Source organism: Papio anubis, chromosome 11 (genome assembly GCF_008728515.1).
Source record: "Papio anubis isolate 15944 chromosome 11, Panubis1.0, whole genome shotgun sequence".
NCBI lineage: Eukaryota > Metazoa > Chordata > Mammalia > Primates > Cercopithecidae > Papio > Papio anubis.
In genome coordinates, this window is record NC_044986.1 from 68,826,602 (window position 1) to 68,852,628 (window position 26,027).

Sequence of the window (26,027 nt, forward strand, 5' to 3'; positions counted from 1 at the left end):
AATCTTCCCTGGTAGATAAGATTTCTGGGAGGGGGTTCAGGACAACTTAGGCAGATGAGGGAACTTCAGAGAAAGCCCTTTCTATACTTGTTGTTGCTCAGGCGCCCCCAGTTTGAAGTAACCAGCACACCAAAATGGCAGATTTTGGGGTGGCATTTCCTGAACTCCTTCAGCGACACCCAAGGTCACTCAGTCAGTAAATGGCAGAGCAAAGATCCAGCCCCAGCCCCCATGGGGGCTGTGATGCTGCCTCCTGAGGATGACGTTTCCTGGTGCAGCCAGATGGATGCCTGTGTCACTGCCAGGAGACACCTACTCAAATGGGCAGCTGCTCCCTAGGCCAAACCCATCAGATGCCACCATCCTCAGTGTGGCCTTTTCATCTTTTCCATCCTCCTGGACTCGGGTCTTCTGCCCATTCTACCTGACACCAGTGGGTTTGATTTCCCTGAGTGCAGCAAATTTGGGCTGAGCAACTGTTTGTAGAATGACCACTTTGCTACAGGGACCCGAGACAGGCACGGTTTCTTCAAGACCCTGGGCACCACTTTCCTCCCCCAAGCCTGTTTCCTGCTCTGGGAAGTGAGCTGACTTGCTCATGTCACGTGGCGTGATGTCTGGTAGGGACGCTGGGCGGCTTCTGAACCATGTCAACAGTCTGTTTAACCTGATTCTTGGCACTGCTGTGTGCCTGCTCCAGACGCCAGGTGACTTTGTCTGAGCAACGTGGGGTGGGGATGAGGTTAGAGGCAGGTCGGGTGTGTGCTCCTTGTCTCTGGAGCGGTTTTTTTTCTCTGGACCTGGGAGCAGCAAGGGACAAGGCAATAAGCTGGCGGAGCCGGGGAGCTGGGATGTAGTGGTGCAGCATTCTGCCACCTGACAGCGGGTGGGGGACACTTGTCAAAGCCTTTTTTGCTGCAGTCAGAGCGTGCATCCCACCTTTTCTGGCTCACAGCCGAGCCACGCAGGGAGGGCAGGGGGATGAGGTGGGTGAATGGGGGTGCTTGCAACGCCTCTGCCAACCGTAGCTAACAAGTGGCGGCTTGCACACCAGGGCAGGCTGTGGTGACCCCGGGTAGGGGCAGCCAATGAGCTCCGGGGCCGTGGTGGCACCACCGGGCAGCCCGCCTGTCTTTGGCTGGCGCAGCCGCGGGAGGGGCCTGGGTCCGCCAGTCAGGGCTGCCGGGCCCTGTCTCTGGGAGGCCTGGGCAGATCTGCCGCTCCATTCACAAGAGCCTGACCTGACTCGGGCTGCCACATTTTTAACTTTTTCAACCTCCTGGAGAGGAGGGCGGGCTGTGGGGGCGGTTGGTGGGAAGGACGATGGAAACAAACTCTTTTCCCAGGCTCTGGTTCCTGAGTGGGATCGAGCTCCAGGCCGGGGCCGGGAATTCTGAATACTCTGCAGGCACATGGCACATTAGGGTGTGGGGACGATGTGGGAGAGGGAACAGCAGAGGGTGATGGTCGTGGCCCAGATGCCCACCCAGGACTGGCGTTGGGGACCGCAGGGACCCAGCCTGCTCAAGTCTTGCAGCCCCCCAGCCATCTGAGCACCGCTCTGCCTGGATGGAGTTAGTTCTGGAACAGCAGACCTAAGTGGCTGTTGGCCTGCGTCAGGGGTCAGGGGCAATTCAGGCTCATCATCTAGAACTCCTTGTGGCACAGGCTGGACAGTGTCAGCAGCAGCAGGGGCTTGTGCCCCCAGCCCCCTCCCTTAAGCCTCCCTGCTCAATGCAGACCCACCACGGCCAGTCACATAATAAACATATATTTACAGATGTACAATTTGAGAATTCTAATTGAAGAAATACAGCTTCTGGGGGATCCTTTAGGATCGATGTTCTTATTGCACATGGCTCAGCCCATCTAGGGACATCTACCAAGACCAGATGGTCGGGGTGTGAGGGCAGAGCACCGGGGCCACCGTGGGGAGGCACTCTGGCCACATCAGTTCTTATAATCTCTCTGGGCTGAGGTGGCCACTTCATTGCAGGGTGGGACCTTGTTTAAAAACCAGATTTGACATTTCCTTACCAAACTTCCTTTCCCAGCAAGAATCCTATTTGTTGGGGGACTTTTAAAAAAAGAGCCGAGAGAAACTCTGGGAGGGTGGTTATCACCTCCTGGCTGGCAGCTTGGGGAAGTAAGGCTTTGGAAGACGGTGGGCTCAACGACACACTCACCGCCACAGGAAAACACGGTCATTCCAGAAGGCCCAGTGGAAACTGTGGGAATAAAGAAACCTCCCTCCTTCCCCTGGCAGCAAGTGCTGTTTTGAGCAAAATCCTCATTTGAAGGTGAGGGTAAGAAAACTATTCTGGTTCAGGTGTATCCCTTGTCCAAGGTACAAGAGGAGGCCTGGTGGTCACATCCACAGCGGGTGAAGAGAGGCACCCATGGGCACTGACTTTTCTTCAGGAGTTGAGGAGGCTGCCCTGGGGTCCCGGCACCACTGGCTGACTCGGAGGAAGAACCTTCTGAAATCCTTGGTGCAGGACTTAGGAAAAACCAGTGGCAATGATGGAGCTGTGCCCTGTGGCACCTATAAGGCAAAGCCCACTGAGGGGCTTAGGGATGGGGAAGTGGTTAGGCAGATCCTGGCCCCCTCTGCAGGCCTTCCCTTCTGTGGGCAGGGGGCTGGAGGGCTCCTGGGCACCAGGACAAAGAGCCCACTAGTGCTGCTCAGAGGGAAGGGGTGGTCTCACCCAAGCAGGTCCTTGTCGTGCCTCTCCTGTGACTCAATACTGACCTGGTACCTGCCTCCACGGCCTGCTCCTCTTCAGGTTAACCGTTATCCTGAGGCCTTCACGGGTTCACACTATCATGATTACTGCTGCCATCAAAACCAGGTTGGGGTTTCGGGGGGCCGTGAAAAGCTCTGACGTGACTCTCCTGACGCTGTCAGCTATAGCTAATGTCTAGCAAAAACATCACCAGGGTGCCTTCCCCAAACAGGCCTCATTTTCTAAAACATGGAAGAAATCAGCTCAACAGCTTAACCAAATCCCTGCAGAGTTTAAAAAGTAGACTATATATATATATCTTCATATATGCCTATTTACATATAAATAGATATATATACATATACGCGCATCTATAAATTACATTCTATGGAGAGTTCTTTCTTCCTCCTCTCTATCCTTGGCCAGCGCCTTTGGCTTCTCCTGAGAGGTGGCTGGTGGTGGCTCCTGTGAGGGAGGAAAGGCAGCTGGGTGCCCCCTCCCCCAGCCCTTCCCACTGATATCTGCTGGGAGTTTTACATTCTACTTTCGTTGCCATGGTTTCTGTATCCTAGGAGAGAGCCGGTGCGGAGCCTCCGCCAGCCCTGGGAGGGAGGGAAGCAGCCCCATGGCAGGTTTTCTGTCTGTCCTAAGAGCTTTCTGCATTTACTGGGTGAGAGAGAGGGCAGCTGTGCAGCGTTCGGCCTCCAATTCCATTTTAATTTTGTTTCTTTGTATGTCTTTCCTCAAATATACAGTCCATCACCTTGGCTCAGTGCGTGTCACCAAAAATTCTCCAGGGATTTCATAGTCTGGGGAGGAGAGTGGCAACAGTTAGCTCGGCAGTCAGGCGGCACCGGCTTCTCTAGCTTACGCCATACAAGTAGCCCCCCTTGCCACTGCGCCACTGCACCACTGCACCGTGCTGCCTGCTCGACCCCCACCAACCCCACCTGCGGTCTGCCCTCCTGCGGCGGCACAGAGACAGACACAAATGGCCTCTAGGCAGAGTCAGCTGTGGATCCAGGCTGGGAGGACACAGGCAAAGGAGGGGGTGGACAGGGCACCCGCACAGAGAACCTTCACTGCTTCTGCCCACACTTCTCCGGGTTTGGCCGAAGTGGCCATCTCTGGCAAACGCTGGGAGCAGAGCCCAGCACCCCCATTCGCCGGGCTGTAGGAGGGAGCCTGCTACGAGCAACTCTCATTTCCCCTCCACCCCTCCTGTGCTGAGCGGCTGCATCTGACCCTGAACTCATGACCTTCTGTTCCCTTCCTCAGACCGCAGGCGAGATGCCTGGGCAGGGCCGGATGCCTGTGGTTTCCACGCTGCCAGGTGTGGCGGCATTAGAGAGAGTGCCTCAGATCCCACCAGAAGGGGGTGGTCAGGGCCCGTGGCCCCTCCCGCCGCCAAGCCTGCCAGCTCCCACCCACCTCGCGGCTGCCTGTTCATCTTGCTCCATTTCCTCCTCGCTGGAGGGATGGAGGAAGAGGAGGGCTCTTGGCCCACCTGTTCCCACATGGTTCTTCCTGGTATCAGGCAGGCAGTGTGCGTGTGGGGCTCTCTTGGGCCCCACAATATGTGATGGCCTGAATACCAGGGCATGGACAATAGTCTGCTGTGCTGGAGAAAGGGCTGTGCTGACTGATGGCTGGAGTGGACCAAGAAGCCCCAGGTGGCCCTCAGCAACAGTTTCGAGTTCCCGCTCTGCCTGGCTCTGGGGTCCCCCACACCCCCGGAGCCAGGGAGCGAGACTGCAGGAGTGGGGGTGGAGAGCATCGCTAGAGGGCGGAAACCGACCTTGGTTTCTAGCAGGCCCCACAGCTGCCCAGTCTCTGGAGGCTGGAGGTCAGGCTGGGGACAGGAGTCTTTGCCACAATCACCAGGCTTCCTCCCTTTCTCCCCCTCCCTCCTCTGCCTCATGACCAGGGCCAAAGCTGCCAGGAGTTACAGGGTGGAGGCAGCCCTGGCTCATACTTGGACCTTGGTGGCGTGGCTGGCCCAGGACTATCCATGCAGGGAGGCCTGCACCTCTGACAGTCGGCTGCAGCTGGGGGTGCTCATCTTCTGTGCTTTGTGGTACATATCTGTGTCGCCAAAGTAGCGGGCCCGGTACAGCAAGCCTTCCTCTGCAAAGCAATGGGACAGGGTTAGCACACACCCAGTACCTCCTGAAGCCTGCGAGGAAGCCTGCAAAGACTGGAGGGCGGAGGAAGGCTGACACACGCCCGGGGCTTGGGCAGGGCTGGCCTCCCATTAGGAAGACCCTGGAGGAGCAGAGACTACAGTCCTTATGTGGGAGAGACTGACAGAGGTGCCTTTCTCTAGAATGCAGTGAGGCCAGCCAAGGTGAGACCCTGTCATCCTGGTCAGGCCTCCCCAGGGTCCCACAGACAGATCCAGGAGCACAGTCAGGGCGGCCAGGGATCTATCCGCTCCAGTCTGTCTCTACACACTCACCTCTGGCAGCCAACACGCCAGGCTGATGGCAGTGATTTACGGGAACCTGAGGAAACCACAGGTGGCCCCTGGCTTCCAGCCCCAGGGAAACACAGGAGTGGAGACCAGCTCTTGGCTGGGAGGTGGCTTGGTGCAGGGCAGTGCCAGGGGCCGGGCCCTCAGAGCACAGGGTGAGCAGAGCTCTCTCCTTCTCCTGCTTTCCAGCTTCATCCCCAGTCACCTCCCAAATACAGCCCCCATCTTCCCCCCACACTCACTCTGCTGCTTCTCCTTCCAGCAGTTGTTCCGGAGGTTGGCGATATAATCATCCTCCACATTCCGCTCCACTGTTTTGAGGCTGGAGCCTGTGTACTCCTCGGAGAAAGTGTCTCCCACATAGTAGACGACACCCAGGTGGTCAGTGACTCGCCTATGGATGTGGCCCACGGACCTGGCCAGAAATACCAGGTTCAAAGTGGGTACGGGTTCCCATGCCCAGGGCACTCTTAGGGGTGATGGGCCCCATGACAGGAGGTGCCGCACAGACCACATGAGTAGTTGGTTCCTTCTCAAACCAGAGCAGGGACTCGCACACTCCCTGAAAGGAGGGTCTGAGGAAAAGGCAGCATCCTCCCACACACGTGGCCCAGACTACGGGACGCCCTGCCTTTAGACTCCTTGCTTACCACACTGCTGACCTGGGGCCTTTGGGGAGAGGCCCACCCTGGGGAACTGGGGACCTGGGAGGGAACCTGGGCTCCACCTCTGTGCCTCCATTTCCCTATTCATCCCCTAAGCCAATTGTTACTGAGGGCTTGCCTGCCTATCTAGGAGTTCCCAGTGTCGAGTTAAGAGGCTTAGGGACAAAATGACAGGAAAAGCTCCAGGGAGCTGTATCCTCCCAGCTCCAATCACAAGCTCTGTCAGCTGTGGGAAGAGCCTTGACACCCAGACAGGACTAGTGCTCTGGGGACAACAGTCCCTGCCCTAGTCCTCTGCTCCTCGCGTGTCTCCAGTTGCAGAGAAAAGGGCTGGCATCTGGCCACAGGGAGCCTGAGCCAGCGGCCAGGGTCCAGTGGACCGACTCTGCCCCCTGCTGGTTGAGAAGGGTCATTCCAGCTCCCAGCCAGAGGTGGCCACCTTTGGGGAAAGGGGGATCCAGCCACTGAAGCTGAGCACCCTGTGTAGCTGACCCTGGGCCAGATGCTGGACATCAATGAGGGGAGCTGACACCCTAATGGGTCACAAAACGTCCTCAAGTTCACTCCTGGCAGTTGAGACCAAGCATTCATTAAACAAATATTGTTGAGCATTTCTAATGGACCAGACATGTTATATGCATTATTCATTAATTTCCACAGCAGGTAGATGTTATAATTCCCATTTTATAGATGAGGAAACCAAGGTTACGTAACTTGTTTAGGGTCACACAGCTTCTTAGTGGAGAAGCTGGGATTCTAAGCCATGCGTGCCGTGTCTGACTCTAGTGCCCTGTTCTTTCCATAGCCTCAGGAAGCCCAACCAGAACTGAGGAGCAGAGGTTCTTCGTCAGGGTTGGCAGGGGAGATGGCCAGGAAGGAGTCACAAAGCCGCTGAAATTATATGCAAAACTCTGTGTGGATGTGTGTGCGTGCATATGTGCATGTATTGTGTGTGTATGTGTGCATGTGTATCGTGTGTGTATGTGTGTGTGCGCATGTGTGCATAGTTCTAGGGAAAAGTTCTGTAGCTCTCGCTGCATTTTCTTAGGGGACCATAATCCTAAAAAGCTTAAGAGTCCTAGTTGAATAGAGAAAGTATATTTTATTGATTCGAAGCCAGGTTTCTGCATTATGATCATGCACTGGCTGGATCAGGATGCGAAAGAAGGCCCCTAACGGGGCTGAGAATCTAAAGCCCCTTGTCTGCCCATGGCCCAGCCTCACCCATGTACTCACGGTCTTGGGCTCAGACTGTAGGGTGGACTGGAGACCATGAGCTGGCTGAGAGCTGACACGAGGATCAGGATGAGGATAGGCATTAGCTGCACAAACACCCCTAGCCCGCCCTGGAGGGAAGAGCCAATGTCACTCTGCTGGACCTGGGTGGGGTGTGGCATCAGCCATAATCACCACCAGCTCCCCTAGAACAGTGGACCCTGGGGAGACATGACACCACTCTGCCATTCCCTCCACGAGGCTCCAAAATACAGATGCTCCTTCACCTGACAGCTTTCCCAGATAAAAACAAAGCAGCAACTGGTGTGAAACACAGGAGGAAGTGAGATGTCTGCATTTACTTTTGAGAGCATGTCAAAAAAAAAAAAGCAGCAAAACTTGCTTCCTCCAGGAGAATGGAACGCAGGGCTGGAAAGAGACATGCGGTATATACAACTTTTTGAAATTTGAACCACACAAATATATTACCAATGTAAACATTATGGCCAGTGTGGTGGCTCATGCCTGTAATCCCAACACTTTGGGAGACCAACACGGGAGAACCATGTGAGGCCAAGAGTTCAAGACCAGTCTGGCCAACATACACCCCTATCTCTACAAAAAATAATAATTAAAATAAAATAAAAATTACCAATTAAAATTAGAAATAGCACTGGTCCTAGGTTGCAGAAAAAGCAAACAAACAAAAAAATAAGAATTAGAAACAAAAATTAACAAATTTATTCACTGTGTGATAATCTATGATGTTAAAAACTCTTCTGTTGTTAGATACAAAATAAAAAATCTTTGATCGGGGCAGTGGCTCATGCCTGTAATCCCAGCACTGTGGGAGGCTGAGGCAGGAGAACCACTTGAGCCCAAGAGTTTGAAAGCAGCCTGGGCTCAAACAACAAAGTCAGATCCTATCTCTACAAAGAATTAGCTAGGTGTGGTGGGGTGGGCATGTGGTCCCAGCTACTGAGGAGCCTGAGGTGGGAGCTTTGCCTGGGAGGGGAGGCTCCTGCACTCCAGTCAGGGTGACAAAGCGAGACCCTGTATCAAAAAGAAAAAAAAAAAAAAAGAAAAGGCTGGCATGGTGGCTCATGCCTGTAATCCCAGCACTTTGGGAGGAAGAGGCAGGTGGATCACGAGGTCAGGAGTTCAAGACCAGCCTGGCCAATCTGGTGAAACCCTGTCTACTAAAAATACAAAAATTAGCCGGGCGTGGTGGTGGGCGCCTGTAGTCCCAGCTACTCAGGAGCCTGAGGCAGGGGAATCGCTTGAACCTGGGAGGCAGAGGTTGCAGTGAGCCAAGACTGTGCCACTGCACTCCGGCCTGGGCGACAGACCGAGACTCTATCTCAAAAAATTTAAAAAAAAAAAAAAAAAAAAAATTTGAATAAATATTGTTAGAGCAAAAGGAAACCCCTTCTGCCTTGCCAGAATTTAAAATGTGCTGCAATTGTCCACAATATTTTAATTTTAGCCAGCTAGCTGTTCTTTGATCTGTGGCATACAAAATGTGTTTGGAGCATTGGCTAGTTATAATTTTTATTAAAATTTTTTTTGTTTGTTTTTTAAGACGGAGTCTTGCTCTCTTGCCCAAGCTGGAGTGCAGTGGCATGATCTCGGCTCACTGCAACCTCCGCCTCCCGGGTTCAAGCGATTCTCCTGCCTCAGTCTCCTGAGTAGGGATTAAAGGCACCTGCCACTACGTCCGGCTAATTTTTTTATTTTTAGTAGAGACGGGGTTTCACCATGTTGGCCAGGCTGGTCTCAAATTCCTAACCTTAGGTGATCTGCCCACCTCAGCTTCCCAAATTTTTGTAAATATGTTTTTTTTTTTTTTTGAGACGGAGTCTGGCTCTGTCACCCAGGCTGGAGTGCAGTGGCCGAATCTCAGCTCACTGCAAGCTCCGCCTCCCAGGTTTATGCCATTCTCCTGCCTCAGCCTCCCGAGTAGCGGGGACTACAGGCGCCCGCCACCTCGCCCAGCTAGTTTTTTGTATTTTTTAGTAGAGACGGGGTTTCACCGTGCTAGCCAGGATGGTCTCGATCTCCTGACCTCGTGATCCGCCCGTCTCGGCCTCCCAAAGTGCTGGGATTACAGGCTTGAGCCACCGCGCCCGGCCGTAAATATGTTTTTTAAAGTATCTTTTGGCTTTTTAGCAAGAAGAGTCGGCACCTATGTTGTCATCCTTTAAAATTCTCTCACTGGCGGAGCACAGTGGCTCACACCTGTAATCCCAGCACTTTGGGAGGCCGAGGCGGGTGAATCACCAGAGGACAGGCGTTCAAGACCAGCCTGGCCAACATGGTGAAACCACGTCTCTACTAAAGATACAAAATTAGCTGGGCGTGATGGCGGGCGCCTGTGATCCCAGTTAGTAGGGAGGCTGAGGCAGGAGAATCGCTTGAACTAGGCAGGCGGAGGTTGCAGTGAGCCGAGATCGTGCCGCTGCACTCCAGCCTGGGCAAGACAGCAAGACTTCGTCTCAATTAAAAAAAAAAAAAAAATTCTCTCAAAAACTTGAGAGAAAATAGCTGAGACCCATGGGAAAAAAAAGAAAAAAAAGAAAAAGAAAATAAAATTCTCTCACAGAGTGTAACTTTCCATTGCTTAGAGGATGTCACTTTGGCCTTACCAGCGAGCGGCCTGCATGGAAGCCTCACATCACCCTCAAGCCTGGCTGCGGGTGGGGTTTCTGCATTCCACTCCCCAGCCAGACCAGCAAAGCCGCGCTCCCGCCGGCAAAGTGGAGCACGGCTCCCTCATGTAGCGCCCTCCGCTGTCACTCAGCAGAATGCAAGGGAGGCCCAGAGGACTCCTTGGCTGAGAGTTGTGGGGACTCTGCTGGTCCCAGAATGGACAGTGTGGGAGGGAACTCCCTCCTCCAGGCCCCCTCCCTGGGATGGATCTGGTGCCCTCCCCACGCTGTTCCCGACGCCTTCCTCACTCACGTCACCCTGGTTGTCCCTGCGGTCCTGCCTTTGCTGGTAGGTATAGCGCATGCGGCCGTTGCTGTAGACGTGGACGTTACCTGGGGGTCAGAGGGGCTGAGTCAGGAGCCGGGGCTGTTGGGAAAGGGAGAGGCTGGCATGCCATCCCCACCATCACCCCAGGGATACCTGGCTGTGGGGAACTTACTAGAAGGGAAGCCGCCGCCAAAGAACATGTTGAAGAGGTCTTCAGGGGAGATGTCGGCCTCAAAGCCGCGGTGGAAATCCCCGTGCCCATGGCCGTGCCGGGCCGCCTGGCTCTTGTCATCGCCAAACTGGTCATACTGCTTCCTCTTCTCCGGGTTGCTGAGTACCGCATATGCTGTGCCAATGGCTGGAGGGGAGGAGGAAAGGTCAGGCCTGAGGATCCTGGGGTGCAGGGGAGGCTCCAATGGCAGCCGAGTGCTCACTTTTCTCAGGTACTCAAGCAGTGCTTTAGGAAGCAGACGTCCTTGGGGCGGGCAGGAAGCTTGGCCAGTGTGGGGAGGGGGCATGCAGGAAGACCCCTCAGTGGATCTGGGCAGCCTGGCTGGGTGGAGGGTAATACAGGCTCCTTGCTCTCTTCAAGACAATGGTCAAGCTTTGTCGATGTGCCAGGCCCCCTAGGAGCGTGGCCTCATTTGCTTCTTTTTCTGTTTATTCTATTTTTTGAGGCAGGGCCTCACTCTGTCACCCAAGCTGAGTGCAGTGGGGCAATCATGGTTCACTGCAGTCTCATCTTCCTTTGCTCAAGCGATCCTCCCACCTCAGCCTCCTGAGTAGCTGGGACTACAGGCGTGCACCACCACACCCAGCTAATTTTTTGTATTTTTTGTAGAGATGAGGTCTTGCCAAGTTGCCCAGGCTGGTCTCAAACTCCTGGGCTCGAGGGATCCTCCCACCCTTGGCCTCCCAAAGTGCTGAGATTACAGACATAAGCCACCACACTAGGTCAACTCATTTACCTCTAAGAACAACCCTGTCTCCACTTCACCAAAGAGAAAACTGAGGCTCAGAGAAGTGACTGCCTAAGCTCACACAGCTTTAACATGTTACAGAGCTGGGAGTCAAACAAAAGCAGGTGTCTCTTGCTGCAAGTTCTCTCTCCGACTTTATGAAAACCACCAAAAACCTCTTTCCTCATTTTCTCTTGAGGCGCCCAACAAGATGGGCGTCCCTTTCTGGAGGTTCTGTAAATCTGAAGTCATAGTCTGACACGCAGGCCAGACAGACACACAATATCCTTACTGTGAACTGGAAGGCAGCAGGAGCTGTGGGGAAGGGCTCTATGGAGACTCCTCCACTCCTGGTGATGTGGCCAGGGTGAGTCCCCCACTCTTGGGGGTCCAGGCCACAACCACTATTTCCTGCCTGGGCCTGGAGCCTCCCACCAGGGCCCCCTGGCCAGGACGGCTATGCCCTGAAGGATCCCAGCTCTGAGCTTCTCAGTCTCCCACTCTCTCTCCTCAAGCTGCCACTGTCTCCGGGAGTGGTTCCAAGCCACATCTGATTCCCATCCTGAAACCCCTGGGAATAAGGAGGGCAAATCTTCTCCTCTGCCAATTCTGACCAGGCCTCAAGGCCAGAGCTGGCCTCTCAGTACAGTCGGAGCAGGTTGCAGGCAGAGGCTGGGGCTGGAGAAACATTCAACAGGGCTACCTTGCCTCCCTCCACTCCCACTCTCCTTCTCCTCCGGGGCTCCTGGGACACTGCACACCAGGTCTCGGAGTCTGCTCTGCCACAGGCTCTCCAGCTGGCTATGGTTGTGGGTGCAGCACAGCACGCACCCCGCCCAGGCCAGGGGGCGCTAATCACCATGCTGTTTCCCAAGGAGGTGGATGAAACGAGAATGAGAGAAGGAAGGAGGACATGGTGGGAACGAGAGAAGGCAGTGATGTTTGGGGCAATGAGAAATTGCAGTGCAGAGAGTCAGTACACGAGCGCCTGACAGGTTAAAAGAAAATGTAATGAATAAAGGGCAGCTTACGATTTCAGCCAGAAATGAAGCACCCACCCCTGAGCCAGTGGGCCCTGAAGCCAGAGACTGCCATGTCCCCACTGCAGGCCCCAGGTGTATAGGTATGGCGGGGGAGCTGGCTGTGGCTGCTGGTATTGAGGCGGCCACCAGGCCTCAGGCCCCTGACCTGGGGCTACCCTGCCCCTCAGCAGGGAAACAGTTACCCCAGTGGGCAGCTATGAGACTCCAAGACAGGGGAACACACACGGTGAGTCGCTCAATCACTGAGAATCCTTGGAGAAGCTACTAGAACTTTCTTGCCTCAGTTCTACTACTGTAACCCCAGGAAATGCAGAGGAAGCAGGGGCAGGAATGCTGCTATTTGAGCTCTGACAAACTCTACATAGCTGGAGGTGGCTACTAGAACCTTTTTCCCAGGAAGCAGCTCCCAAGCCTGGGCAACTTGGGCCTAAGGCCACTTCCTTCTGCACGCCACTTCCTGGGAAAGCTGTCTTGGTCCCTTACTCCCTGCCACGGACAGGAGAGGAACACACCGAAATGCTAGGAAAGCAGGGCCGGCTTACCTTTGAAAGCTTCAGTGGCACCAGGCGCGTGGTTCTTGTCTGGGTGGAATTTGAGGGCCAGTTTGCGGTAGGCCTTCTTCAGGTCCTCATCCGAGGCCCCTCTGCTCACCCCCAGAATCTCATAGTAATCTTTACATTGCTTGACCCTGGGGAGGGAGGGGAGTGTGGTAGGGGGTGCTCTACATGGGTCTGTGTGAGGGGGGCGAGGAACAGGCCGTGTGGGGAGCACAGCTCTAGGCAGGCTGCGGGGGACCAACAGGGCAAGGCTGACAGCTCCTTGGGTCAGTTGTGTGACATCAGGGACAAGGGAGCCACAGTGGACGCCAAATGTGATGCAGAGCTGGGCAGGACCACGGGAAACAGAAGAACACTGTCTGGATTCTTGCATTTAGGAGGGCAGCTGCAGGGTTCGCCAGGCCAATATCTATCTCCCCCTGTTCTGCTGACAGTTTCCCCATGGGAGGAGCTCAGGAGGACTGTTGGTGTCCATCACCCAGGGTGGTGTCCCAAGCTCAGCCAACCGACTCTCCTGGCAATCTGAGTCTTTTTTTTTTTTTAATTTTTAAAAGTTTTTAAAATTTTAAATATTTAAAGATAGAGACAGGGTCTTCTAATTGCCCAGGCTGGTCTCAAACACCTGGGCTCAAGGGATCCTCCTGCCTCGGCCCCCAAAGTGCTAGGATGACAGGCATGAGCCACCATGCCCAGCCCAATCTGAGTCTTGAGTGGGTAACATGAAGGCCAGAGGTGGCAGGTGACTGTTCACCCCAAGCACAGGGCCTAAAGAGACCCTAGTTCTCTTTCACCAATTCTTCCTCTCTGCGCCCCTGGAGACCTCCTGGTTCTTGGCCCGTTTCTAGGCCTTCCCAATCCCTCATACATCAGTTTCTATTGCCTACAATGGACCTTGCCGAGTCAGTGAAGTACAGATCTGGCCTACACTTTTATAACAGCAGTCATGCTCTGTCTCACACAGGCGGCCTCGGTCCTGAAGCTTGCCAGGAGCTGTGGGCATGACCCTGGGGGATTCCCAAGGCCAGCTGCTGGGAGACCTGGGGAGAAATGGGAGCTGGGAACGTCTAAGCCTGAGGAACTTTGGCTGGGTGGTCGCTGGCCTGGTAGCCAGCTGCTCTGCACGGGGCCTGCTCACAGTCACGGGGCAATAACTCTGCCTCTGGTCTCCATTCTACCCCACACAGACTCTGATCTAAAAGGGTTTTTGTTGGGTGCTGGGCTGTGGGTTGGGGTAGAATCTGGAGGGGGAGACAAGGCTCCATCTCTGTTGACAAACAGAGCTGTGTAAAGACGCCTGGGGCCTGCCTGGCCAGTGGCAGAGGAAGCCGGCAGAGTCAGCTTTTCCAGCCTCTGCTGTGGGTCATCTTGGCAGGAGGGGTGGTGAAGCCCCAGTTCCCACACTGTATTCCTGGGCCTTGAGGGAAATAAGGAGAGGTCCTGGTGAACCTGGACACTTGGACCTTCTCCATCCACCAAGCCCCTCCCAGGGCCCTGTGCAGCCCACAGGCAGATGGGAGGTGGAGGACATGCTCCAGGAAGCCTCTAGATGTCCCCAATCTCCCCAGGCTCTGGTCCCTGCCCACCCGTCTACCTTTTCACAGCTGCAACCTGTTCTGCAGTGTAGCCTTTGGTGCTCTCTCCTCCAGCTTCACCGTTGGCCGAGGGGGCACTGGTCCCACCTGCTTTCCTGTGGGTGGCATGGGTTGTGTCTGTGGGTGGGGGTTGGTCACCGGCAGTCTGTGGTTTCTGGTTGAGGGACTCGATCAGGGCTGTGCAAGGCAAGGAAACTATTCAGGGCTCCTGCTCCAGCAGGCTGCGTGCCTCGCCGAGCGGCCTGCTGCTTCCCACTTGCTTCCCCTCCCAGCAAAGCCACCAGCTCCTGCCCTGATTAGGCCTGTGGGTGCTTGGGGGGGGCAGTCATCTACTCTCTTGAAAGCCACAGTCCTTAAGAGTAGGCAGGATAGGCTGGATGCGGTGGTTCATGCCTGTGATCCCAGCATTTTGGGAGGCTGAGGTGGGCAGATCACCTGAGGTCAGGAGTTTGAGACCAGCCTGGCCAATGTGGTGAAATCCCATCTGCATTAAAAATACAAAACTTAGGTTGGGCGCAGTGGCTCACGCCTATAATTCCAGCACTTTGGGAGGCTGAGACGGGTGGATCACGAGGTCAGGAGATCGAGACCATCCTTGCTAACACAGTGAAACCCTGTCTCTACTAAAAATACAAAAAGTTAGCCGGGCGTAGTGGCGGGCACCTGTAGTCCCAGCTACTCGGGAGGCTGGGGCAGGAGTATGGCGTGAACCCAGGAGGCGGAGCTTGCAGTGAGCCCAGATCGCACCACTGCACTCCAGCCTGGGCGACAGAGCGAGACTCAATCTCAAAAAAAAAAAAAAAAAAAAACAAAAATTAGCCAGATGTGATGGCGGGTGCCTGTAATCCCAGCTACTAGGAAGGCAGAGGTTGCAGTGAGCCAAGATGGCGCCACTGCAGTCCAGCCTGGGTGACAGAGTGAGACCCTGTCTCGAAAGAAAAAAAAAAAAAAAAGAAAAAATCCGGGCGCAGTGGCTCACGCCTATAATCGCAGCACTTTGGGAGGCTGAGGCAGGCAGATCACCTGAGGTCAGGAGACCAGCCTGGCCAACATGGTGAAATTCCATTTCTACTAAAAACAAAACAAAACAAAAAAACCCCCAAAAAACCAAAAAGCATTTAGCTGAAGATAGTGGTGGGCGCCTGTAATCCCAGCTGTTTAAGAGACTCGAGAGGCTGAGGCATAATTGCTTGAACCCAGGAGGTGGAGGTCGTAGTTAGCAAGATGGTGCCACTGCACTCCAGTCTGGGCAACAGAGCAAGGCTCTGTCTCAAAAAAAAAAAAAAAGTAGGCAGGATAGAGGTCTTTTTCTTTTTACATGAACAAAATTATGTTAATAAAACTTGACAGAAAATCTGCATAATTCATGGATAAATCTGTAGTAATTGCCTTATTTTCCAGATAGTATACTTACATATATATTTCTTTTCTTAATAAATTTAGGCAGAATTCTGATATTCTGAGAGTCTTCCAGAAGCACACTTGGTTTTATTAATAAACCCTATAGTACTTTATTTAGAGTTATTTTTTTGTTTGTTTGCTTGTTTGAGATACAGTCTCACTCTGTTGCCCAGGCTGGGTAACAGTGGTGCGATCTCAGCTCACTGCAACCTCTGCCTCCCAGGTTCAAGCGATTCTCATACCTCAGCCCCTCAGCCTCCTGAGTAGCTGGTACTATAGGCACGTGCCACCATGCCTGGCTAATTTTTTTTTTTTTTTTGACACGGAGTCTTGCTCTGTTGCCCAGGCTGGAGTGCAGTGGCATGATCTTAGCTTACTGCAACCTCCGCCTCCTAGGTTCAAGCAATTCTCCTGCCTCGGCCTCCCTAGTAGCTGGGATAACAGGCTCCCAGTACCATGCCCAGCTAATTTTTGTATTTTAGTAGAGATGGGTTATCACCATGTTGGCCAGGCTGGTCTTGAACTCCTCACCTCAAGTAATCCACCCATCTCGGCCTCCCGAAGTGCTGGGATTACAGACGTGAGCCACCATGCACGGCCTAATTTTTGTATTTTTAGTAGAGATGGGGTTTCACCATGTTGGCCAGGCTGGTCTCAAACTCCTGACCTCAAGTGATCTGCTCCCCCTCGGCTTCCCAAAATGCTGGGATTACAGGCATAAGCCACCGTGCCCTGCTAGAGTTCATTTAATACTACTTTAATTGCCATTTCTTTCAATGTATTTGGTTTTACTCTGCTTTTTCCTTTTATGAATCTAACTTATGAATCCATTTTTTTCTACTGAACTCATTCAAATCTGCAAATATGTTTGCATTGCATCACATTTTGAATAAGTAAAATATTCAGTCCACAGCACTATGCCCTATTTTTAACATTTTCAGACGGAGTCTTACTCTGTTGCCCAGGCTGGAGTGCAATGGCATGATCTCGGCTCACTGCAACCTCCGCCTCCTGGGTTCAAGCGATTCTCCTGCCTCAGCCTCCCAAGTAGGTAGAATTACAGGTGCACACCACCACACTGGCTAATTGCATTTTTAGTAGAGACAAGGTTTCACCATGTTGGCGAGGCTGGTTTCGAGCTCCCGACCTCATGTGATCCACACGCCTCGGCCTCCCAAAGTGCTGGGATTACAGGCGTGAGCCACTGCACCCGGTCAACCCTTCAGATTTTTTTTTTTTTTTTTGAGACGGAGTCTCGCTCTGTCTCCCAGGCTGGAGTGCAGTGGCCAGATCTCAGCTCACTGCAAACTCCGCCTCCCAGGTTCACGCCATTCTCCTGCCTCAGCCTCCCGAGTAGCTGGGACTACAGGCGCCTGCCACCTCGCCCAGCTACTTTTTTTGTATTTTTTAGTAGAGACGGGGTTTCATCGGGTTAGCCAGGATGGTCTCGATCTCCTGACCTCGTGATCCACCCGTCTCGGCCTCCCAAAGTACTGGGATTACAGGCTTAAGCCACTGCGCCTGGCCCAGATTTTTAAGATCTCAAAGTAGTGAGTTTAACAGACTTGGCATGTTGAGTGCCAAGATGGGCAAAGTACCCTGCAAAGGGGACCCCGCTTAGCAGGACCATCTGTTTCAGGTGGGATCAGTCAAGAAGGCTTCCTGGAGGCCTTTGCTTAGCTGTAAAGAGGAATGGGGGAAATGAGTTTGCCCAAGGGGGACAGGGATGGTATGAGACCAAAAGAAATATCTGCTGTGCTCATTACTTGCTATTTTTCACATTTTTCAAATGGTTGGGCATGTCAAATGGCCTCTTCAGTGTCTGGAGTCTATACAGGACATTAACTATCACCCTCGGCAGCATCATGGTTATTGAAAACCAAGCCCGGCCAGGCGCAGTGGCTCAGACCTGTAATCCCAGCCCTTTGGGAGGCCGAGGCAGGTGGATCACAAGGTCAGGAGTTCAAGACCAGCCTGGCCAACATGGTGAAACCTCATCTCTACTAAAATACAAAAATTAGCCGAGTGTGGTGGTGGGCGCCTGTAATCCCAGCTACTTGGGAGGCTGAGGCAGGATTGCTTGAACCTGGGAGGCGGAGGTTGCAGTAAGCTGAAATCATGCCCTTGCACTCCAGCCTGGGCAACAGAATGAGACTCCATCTCAAAAAATCAAAAATAAAAACGAAAAAAACCAAGTCCGCTGGGTGTGGTGGCTCACACCTATAATCCCCGCACTTTGGGAGGCTGAGGCGGGTGGATCGCCTGAGGTCAAGAGTTCGAGACCAGCTTGGCCAGCATGGTGAAACCCTGTCTCTACTAAAAATACAAAAATTAGCCAACGTGGTGGCAGGCGCCTGTAATCCCAGCTACTTGGGAGGCTGGGGCAGGAGAATTGCTTGAACCTGGGAGGCAGAGGTTGCAGTGAGCTGAGATCACGCCACTGCACTCCAGCCTGGGCAACAGAGCGAGACTCTGTCTCAAAAAAACAAAAACAAGGAAAAACAAGCCTGTGGTTCCTGCAGATTAAATGAGGAAGGGCCCAAGTCTCTGGCAGCAGGTCCCTATGTCCATTTATTCCAGGCACAAAACCAACTCTCAGAAACCTGTCAGGCCTGGGCCCCTGTGCCCTGGGTAGTAAAATCCTAAAGCCTCTGACAACCTGACCAGCTGGGAAAACAGGCATCTGGATCACTGCAGGGATCCAGCATCCCTCTGTGCTGAGGAGGGACAGCAGCACATCCCAGAACGGTCCTCTGCTTCCTTCAAACACGCCAGGTGCCTGCTGGCCTGAAGACACCATGCTGGGTGCCACACCCACCAGTGCAATGCACTGAGGTCTGACCCAAGGGGCTAAGAGCCAGTCTCACTGGGAACAGAGTATGGGGCTCCAGTGGAGCACTGCTGCCCTGGGCTGCTGCTGCCCCACTGCGAGCTTGTGTGATCTTGCTGAGTCTTCAATTGGGAAATCCAAACACAGGAGCTCACAGCCGGGGTTGCTCTGAATAAGGGAGGTAGGCTCCTGCAGCAAACCCTGAGAGGGTGCCTGGGGAGGAGTAATAGCAACAATTATTTTTCTTACCCAGTGATGTGTGTCAGGTGGGTACCTTCACAGTGATCTGCATGTATTAGTTCATTTAACTGCTACAGCAGCCTCCACTGTAGGAAGAGGGCACTGTGGCAGACTGCTGCCATGACCACACAGCTGGTTAGGAGGCAGAGAGGGCTTTGAACCCCAGGACGTCCAGAGGGGCCTTTGAACCCCAGGATGTCCAGCTCCAGGATCCATGTTCTTTTTTTTTTTTTTTTGAGACGGAGTCTCGCTTTGTCGCCCAGGCTGGAGTGCAGTGGCCAGATCTCAGCTCACTGCAAGCTCCGCCTCCCGAGTAGCTGGGACTACAGGCGCCCGCCACCTCACCCGGCTAGTTTTTTGTATTTTTTTAGTAGAGACGGGGTTTCATCGGGTTAGCCAGGATGGTCTCGATTTCCTGACCTTGTGATCCGCCCGTCTCGGCTCCCAAAGTGCTGGGATTACAGGCTTGAGCCACCGCGCCCGGCCGCATGCTCTTAACTATGCTGCTATCCTGGGCCGCACATGTCTGATGGGGTGGGGGTGGGGGTGGGGATCGGGGACAGAGATCCAAGCAAAAGCAAAGAAGAGACATTAAATTCAGAAAGGCCCAGATTCAAATCTCAGCTCTGCCATTCCTAGCAGTGTGACCCTGGCTGATCTGTGATATCTCTCTGAACCCGGTTTCCTCACCGTCGTGGTGAATGAAATGAGATAATGTGTGTAAGCACCTGGTGCAGAGTCTGACAGAGAGTGAAGGTTCAAGGCTGATGAAGTGTCTGGCCATGGAAGTGGGCTGGCCAGGGAGGTGAGGGGACCTGTGGTGGGGGGTGGGGAGGAGGAGGGCTGGGTAGCGGGGGAGTTCTGAGGCTCAGGAAGGCAAAGGCTCAGTGCTCAGCAGGCTCTGGACCCAGGAGTAACCACGAGATTTCAGGCCATCCTAGATACCAGGTCCATGCCAGCTACCAAGGGAATGGCAAGAGAAACCAAAAGATGAAGAGATACTGGTCAGGACAGGGCAGGAGGAGGAGGCAATAGGCTGTTTCCTAGAGCTTTTCAAGAAGCTCTTTATTTCAGTTCCTCTGGAAGCTCCAGTGGCCCAGGCTGAGCCTGGCAGATCCTAAGGGCAAAATAACCAGTTATTCAACTGCCAGAGATGAGCAGGAGCACTAGCCAGGAGATAGGACAGGCTCTCTCTCATACCTCTCAGAGAAGATTCTGGAAGCTTTTCAGGGCAGTTACAGGGAATCAGCCACTCTAATTTCCCTACAGTACAGAGAGAGCCCAAAGGAGAATGGGGTTGCCCTGGGTCACATGGAAGCCTTCTGCTTGAGTTGGAAATTAAAGATTTCTGGTTGCTGGCAAGTAGGGTCTCTCTTCTGGCCTGGGGGATGTGACAGCTTCATGCTTACATCCCTCATGGCACAGAGGCTGACAAGCAATGTCACAAAAGGAGACAGAACAGCTTAATGTTACCTTGGTTCTGTCTCTTCTCAGTAAAGCTGGCAGACCTAGAAAAGGAAGGGAACTCGGTAAAAGAGAACAGAGCTGGGGTGGAGAGGCACCTGAGGTGGAGCTGAGAGGATTCCTATAGCCAAAGCCACTGAACCCAGACTAGAGAGTTGACTTGGCCGGGCGATGGTTCACACCTGTCATCTCAGCACCTTGGGAGGCCAAGGCAGGAAGATGGATTGAGCCCAAGAGTTCGAGACCAGCCTGGGCAACACAGGAAGACCCTGTTTCTATAAAAATAAAACAATTAGCCAGGTGTGGTGGCACATGCCTGTGGTCCCAACTGTTTGGGAGGCTAAGGTGGGAGGATCACTTGGGCCCGGAAGGTTGAGGCTGCAGTGAGCTGTGATTGCGCCACTGCATTCCAGCCTGGGCAACAAAGTGAGACCCTGTCTCAAAAAAAAAAAAAAGTTAGACTCCCCGACAGGTTCAAACCCAGCTCTGCCACATGCTAAAAGAGTCATCTTGGACAAGGTAACTTAGCTTATCTGTGCAAAACTCCATCTCCATCATACAGGCTAAAAGAGGAAATGAGTGAATGCCGGCAAAAAACTCAGCCCAATGCCCAGCAAATATACAGTGTTGTCTCTGACTGTGACTTTGTTAGTAGGTGAGTAGCTGAGTTTCTGGGCTCTATGTACCTATGGTGCTTATAGTGAGTCAGAAAAGGGCCTGGGATTGGAGATGGACAGTTCTGGGTCTTTGCTGGCTAGCCATGTGGCCTTGCCAGGTTATCGGGGTCCTCAGTGGAGAGAAGATCCCTACTCTCATAGGAGTGCTCTGAGGGGTAAATATGATTCTGTGAAATACAGGGAATGGAAGAGGGCTGAGTGCACGGTGGGGCTCATGAAGGTTGACTGACTTGAAGGGAACAACCCCACCCAGCACCAGAATATCTCTCACTCCTGGACTCTGAATGCAGAATCCCTCAGCAACCCATCTCCTTTTCCTGTGGGCTGGCTTTCCCAGCTTGGCCTTCCTGACTTAGCCCAGAGCCAGCCATTTCACAGAACGTCTGGTAGCCTGAGCTGCAAGGAACCTCAGGATCATTGCAGCCAATCCTCTCTTTGTATGCTGGGGAAACTGAGGCCTACAAATGCTCTCATGAGCTCCCTGGGAAACCTGGCACCTTCCACATTTGTTACAAAGCCTTAGTCAAAGCCAATGGCTACCAGGCTGCCAGCTGCTGGATAAAACTCCCAGAAAGGGACTGACTGACTGGCTCCACCATCTCTAATCTGTGACCTCCCAGCTTAGGGCTACTGCTCTGCAGTTTAACTCAGTGCCTCCTTGTCCCACCTCCTGCAGCAGGAGTTTCAAGTCCCCTCACATCCTTTTTGCTGCAAAGGCCAACAGTGTGAGGTCCCTCACCCTTTCAAGGTTGCTCTGAGCCTCCCCTCTCTGCCGTTCCACCTCTCCAAGACCATCCTCTCCCCATGCTCTCGATCCTTCCCTTTTCATCTCTCAACTTGTCCTTTTCCCATGTGATGCCTGTGGCATCACACAGGGCTGCTCGCCACCTGGTGCCATACATCTCCATGGCTACCTGGCTGCTGCCCTCTCCGGGGACTGCCTCTTCTTGTTGCTCCATCTCACTCTGTTGCTTCCTCTGCCTTTGCCTGTGGGCTTGCCATTGTGCCTGCAGCAATTTTCTCTCCATGGTCTACACTTTCCCACAGTGACCTCAGCCATGCACAACTCCAGTGAGCTCCAGGGAATAGACAATACCACACTTTCACCTGTAACCTAGAGTGCTCTCCTGAGTTCCAAGCTGACAGCTCCTTTGGCCTGTCCCACTGGCACCTCTCACTCTGCTCATCTCTTCCCATCCCAGTTCTTCACCCTGGTTTCTTCCTGGTCACAGGGGCTTCAATTCTGATCCCCCAGCATCCCATCTGATTCTCCTCTGCAGCCCTCTCTCACACAGGCCTGGTGCCTCTTTTCCAGGGACCTTAGCCTTATCCATACTGCCTTGTCCCAGGCCCTCAGAATAGCCAACCTGCTCAAGGCAATTCTCTCTCATTGGCTTCCTACCTTGAGTCTCTCTTACCTCTCATTAACCCTTCATGCTGTTCTCTTTTAACAACAGCGCCCTTACCTTATTCCTGCTATCAAAAACCTCAACGATTTCCTCAGTAACTACAGAATAAGGTGAAAATATCTTGGTCTGGTAGAAAAGGATTTTTATGATCTGGCCCCATTTTATTTTCCAAGCTTAATCCTCTCTGTATACAAACTACCATCTCCACTGCCTCTAAATCTTGCTACACTTTGATCTCTTCCCCCGAATCTTACAACTTTCAGCTCCCCTGACTTCTCCCAGGATGCCTTTACTCAAGTCTCACACCTTCCTCCAAAGCACAGTTCAAATGCTAACTCCTGTCATCCCCAAAACATTCCCTCGCCGTGAGATAACATTATTTTTATGCACTTGCTACAGCACTCACCACACTGCTTATAATTTAATGTTCAGGAGATTGTCCTCCACACCTCCTCCCCACCATCAGACTGTGAACCCATGGATGATGGGGACTGATTTTTTCACGCCTGTCCTTAAGCCCTCGGCATCAAACCCTGGGCTTATTTTTTGTTTAATCACAGTTCTGCCTTGTAATATTTATTTCTGTAAGTTTGTCTCTTTCACTAGATTATAAGCTCTTTTGAGGTGAGGGATCACATTTTACCAATCTTGCCAGCACCAAGCAGAGGACTTTGCAAACAAAACAAAACATAAATGATCTTCAACAAAAGTCTGCTGCATTGAATGAGCATCTGGGATAAGCCTAAACCCAAAGCAATAGACTGCCACCTAATATATCTGTATTACTCCCCCTGGGGAGGCAGGGAGCCGAATGGGTAGCCCTGCCCTCTATTTTTGAAGTAAGATCTTTCCCTGTCCCAGACCTAAACTAATCCCAGGTCCTTGTCAGCTCAGTGGAGGGCTGCAGATGGTAAAGTTTACACAGATGCATAAGGTGTATAGTCTCATAGTCTTTGAAGAAAAGCACAAATATGACAAATATGCAGGCAGGTGATTCTTCTGTCTCAGCAAATTCCAGAGCCCGAACCCGAGAGAGGACACTCCTTCAAGCTCCTGAACTGGTGTAGGGGGCCTGCTGACAGAAAGATCCCCACAGGCCCTGTGGCCCATTCTTTCTTGGCTGCCAGGTCCTTGGCCCGCAGCAGCATCAGTGTCAGGCAGAATTCTGACAGCTGGAGGGCCCACGCCCCACCACAGAATACGAATTAATTCATAGGGAGGCTCCTCGAGCAGGTTACCTCAGGTGTCCTGACAAATACAGCCCGAAACCCTCTCCAAGGGGAGGCAAACAGGCCAAAGATCAACCTGCAAAAGTCTGGAGGGAGGAAAGTTCAGCAGTCCAGGCTACCTCTTCCACCAGCCTCCCGCTTCTCAGTCTCATCAGGCGGGCAGGGCTGGTTAGGAGGCTGACTGCTGTTCCTCAATTTCATTTCTTTTCTTTCATAAACATTTACAGAGTCACAGAACTTTCCACTTTCTAGCTGTGTCATCTTGGGCATCCCTTACCTCAGAGATTTTCCTCACCCATAGAATACAGATAACGATCTTTGCTCTGCCTCCCTGACTGGCAGGCTCAAGTAAGGAGGCACAGGCGAAGAAGCTTCCTAAACTGCAAAGCCCTATGGGTATTATTGCCAATCACATTATCTGCGCCAACCCTCTAATCTTCCCGAGGAGGAAACCCAAGCTCAGGAAGGTCACGTGGTAGCCGTCAGGATGAGACTGGGGCCTTCGGAGTGCCTGTTATTCCCTGACGGTTTACTAAGTGGTGATCACAAGCACCACCCGGTGTCTTTCTCCCCTCTAGCTTGGATTAAGAAAAACTCCTTGGAAAACTTAGGTTAAAGGAAAAAGAAAGGGTTACCCGGGTGAAGCGAGGTGATGAGTTGTAAAGCCAGCCTCACTCTTCCCTGCCTGGCTCAGGAGCCTCCTGTCCAGGTTCACTCAGCAGCCTCGGCGTCCACATAGCCGGCTGCCGCTGGACTCTTGCGGGCGATGGAGGGCTGGGGTGGCTGAGACCAACACCTCCCACCAGGCCACACACTCCGAATCTCATCATCAGGAGGAGTGAGGCAACCGGCCTCAGGACAGACCGTCGGAAGCGGCGGACTGGGGTGGGTGTAAAGGCCGGCTAGCATTTTGGGAGGGTGGTCCCTGACCCTCAGCCCGAGACGTGAAAGGCTGTGAAGATACGGAAGCGCCTTTCCCTTGCGCTCGAAGGACGGAAGTCTCTCCCTGTCTAGCGCCCATTCTCTCCCTCAAAGGAGTTATGTTTATTTTCCTGAACTATGATACTTCCCAGGCCGGCTACTGGCCTGGGCCACCGAACGGCCCCTTGGGAAAAGTAGTTCGAGTTCACTTCTAGGTAAGTTCCCTTCGTCCTGGCTGCCCGCGCGTTTCATTCTCGGAGACCTCAAATCCCAGCGGATTCCGCGAGCACCCCTAAAGCTGAAGTCTCGGGCGCCCGAGTCTCCAGATGGCTCGCATCCCGCAGAGGAGCGCGAGGGAAAAACTACGCCTCCCAGCAGCCACCGCGCGCCTCAGTGCGCAGGCGTAGCCGCGCCTCGCCACCCCTCCCCCTCCTCCAACTGCTCCAGTCGGTCCGTTCCCGTGTTCCCCCCATCAGTTCTAATGTCCCCAGTCTCTCCGACACCTCACACTCACCGCGAACTCGCGGCGTCGGGTACAGCCGCTGTGCCTTCTCCAGGAAGCGGAGCGCCCGGTCGGGCTGGTTGCTCTGGATGGCCTTGAGGGCGATGCTGATACAGCGCTCAGCTTCATCCTTGTTGGATTCCATGGCGGAACCAGAGCGCGGAACCAGGGAGGGGGAGGCCGGGCGAGCGAAGGGCTGCGCCACCCGCCGGCGCGTCGCGGGCAGGCGGGCGCGGAGTGATGACATTCACCCTCCGCCCCTCCTTTCCCGAGATTTGAGCGAGGGTGGAGGCGCTACCGTATGTTTTCTAAGAAAGGGACGGCTGTCTTAGGTGTCAATAATGGTGCATGCCCAGATTCCATGTTCCGGAGGTCTTAGAGTTGAGTATGCACCAACCCTCTAATCTTTCCGAGGAGAAAACCCAAGCTCAGGAAAGTCACGTGGTAGCCGTCAGGCTGAGCCTGGGGCCTTCGGAGTGCCTGTTATTCCCAGACGGTTTACTAGGTGATGGTCTATATACGTAACGTAACTATATACGTTTCAGACGAAGGTTATTTATTTATTCACTGAACAGATACTGAGTGCCTACTGTTTGTCAGGCATGGTTTTATGGTTTTATGGGATACAGGGGTGAACAAAACAAAGCCCCTGCTCTCATGGAGCTTACATTCCACTGTGTGTAGGGTTAGGGGAGCTCTGCAGATATATTCAGAAAGTGATAAAAGCGATGAAGAAAAATTATGGAAAACACAAGGATAGAGAGTGGGAGGTGCTATTTTAAATAGTGCAATAAAAGAAACCTCTCAGAAACTGTCATTAACAGGTACCAGAATTCAGGAATGGTAACAAGTAGATGTGACTGGAAGAAGGGTGGTCAGGCCGAAGGAACAGCAAGTGCAAAGGCTCTGAAAAGGGAATTTTCTTGGTGAGTTATAACAGGATGAAGAAGGCGAATACACTCTAGGGAGCATAAAGATTCTACTATAGGCCGGGCGCGGTGGCTCACGCCTGTAATCCACACTTTGGGAGGCCGAGGCGGGTGGATAACTTGAGGTCGGGAGTTCGAGACCAGCCTGACCAACATGGAGAAACCCCATCTCTACTAAAAATACAAAATTAGCCGGGCATGGTGGCACATGCCTGTAAT

The 26,027-nt window shown here is 53.1% G+C and overlaps 1 protein-coding gene across 4 annotated transcripts; it reads right to left on the bottom strand.

Annotated features, from left to right (window-relative positions):
• Positions 1 to 1,755: 1,755 nt before the first annotated feature.
• DNAJB12 (DnaJ heat shock protein family (Hsp40) member B12) lies at positions 1,756 to 25,893 on the bottom strand. Of its 4 annotated transcripts, none has more exons than XM_003903793.5 (9): positions 24,892 to 25,440; positions 14,206 to 14,383; positions 12,600 to 12,745; positions 10,228 to 10,413; positions 10,041 to 10,120; positions 7,101 to 7,210; positions 5,442 to 5,614; positions 4,756 to 4,853; positions 1,756 to 3,535 (listed from the first exon to the last, which is right to left on the bottom strand). In XM_003903793.5, exons 1-9 carry the CDS (start codon positions 25,124 to 25,126, stop codon positions 3,506 to 3,508), a joined length of 1,236 nt encoding a protein of 411 aa, XP_003903842.1. In that variant the 5' UTR covers positions 25,127 to 25,440; the 3' UTR covers positions 1,756 to 3,505. The 4 variants fall into 4 exon arrangements, with proteins under 4 accessions (XP_003903842.1, XP_009212980.1, XP_003903841.1 ...); XM_009214716.4 differs by having other exon boundaries at positions 4,708 to 4,853; positions 24,892 to 25,438; XM_003903792.5 differs by having other exon boundaries at positions 4,702 to 4,853; positions 24,892 to 25,436.
• Positions 25,894 to 26,027: the final 134 nt, after the last annotated feature.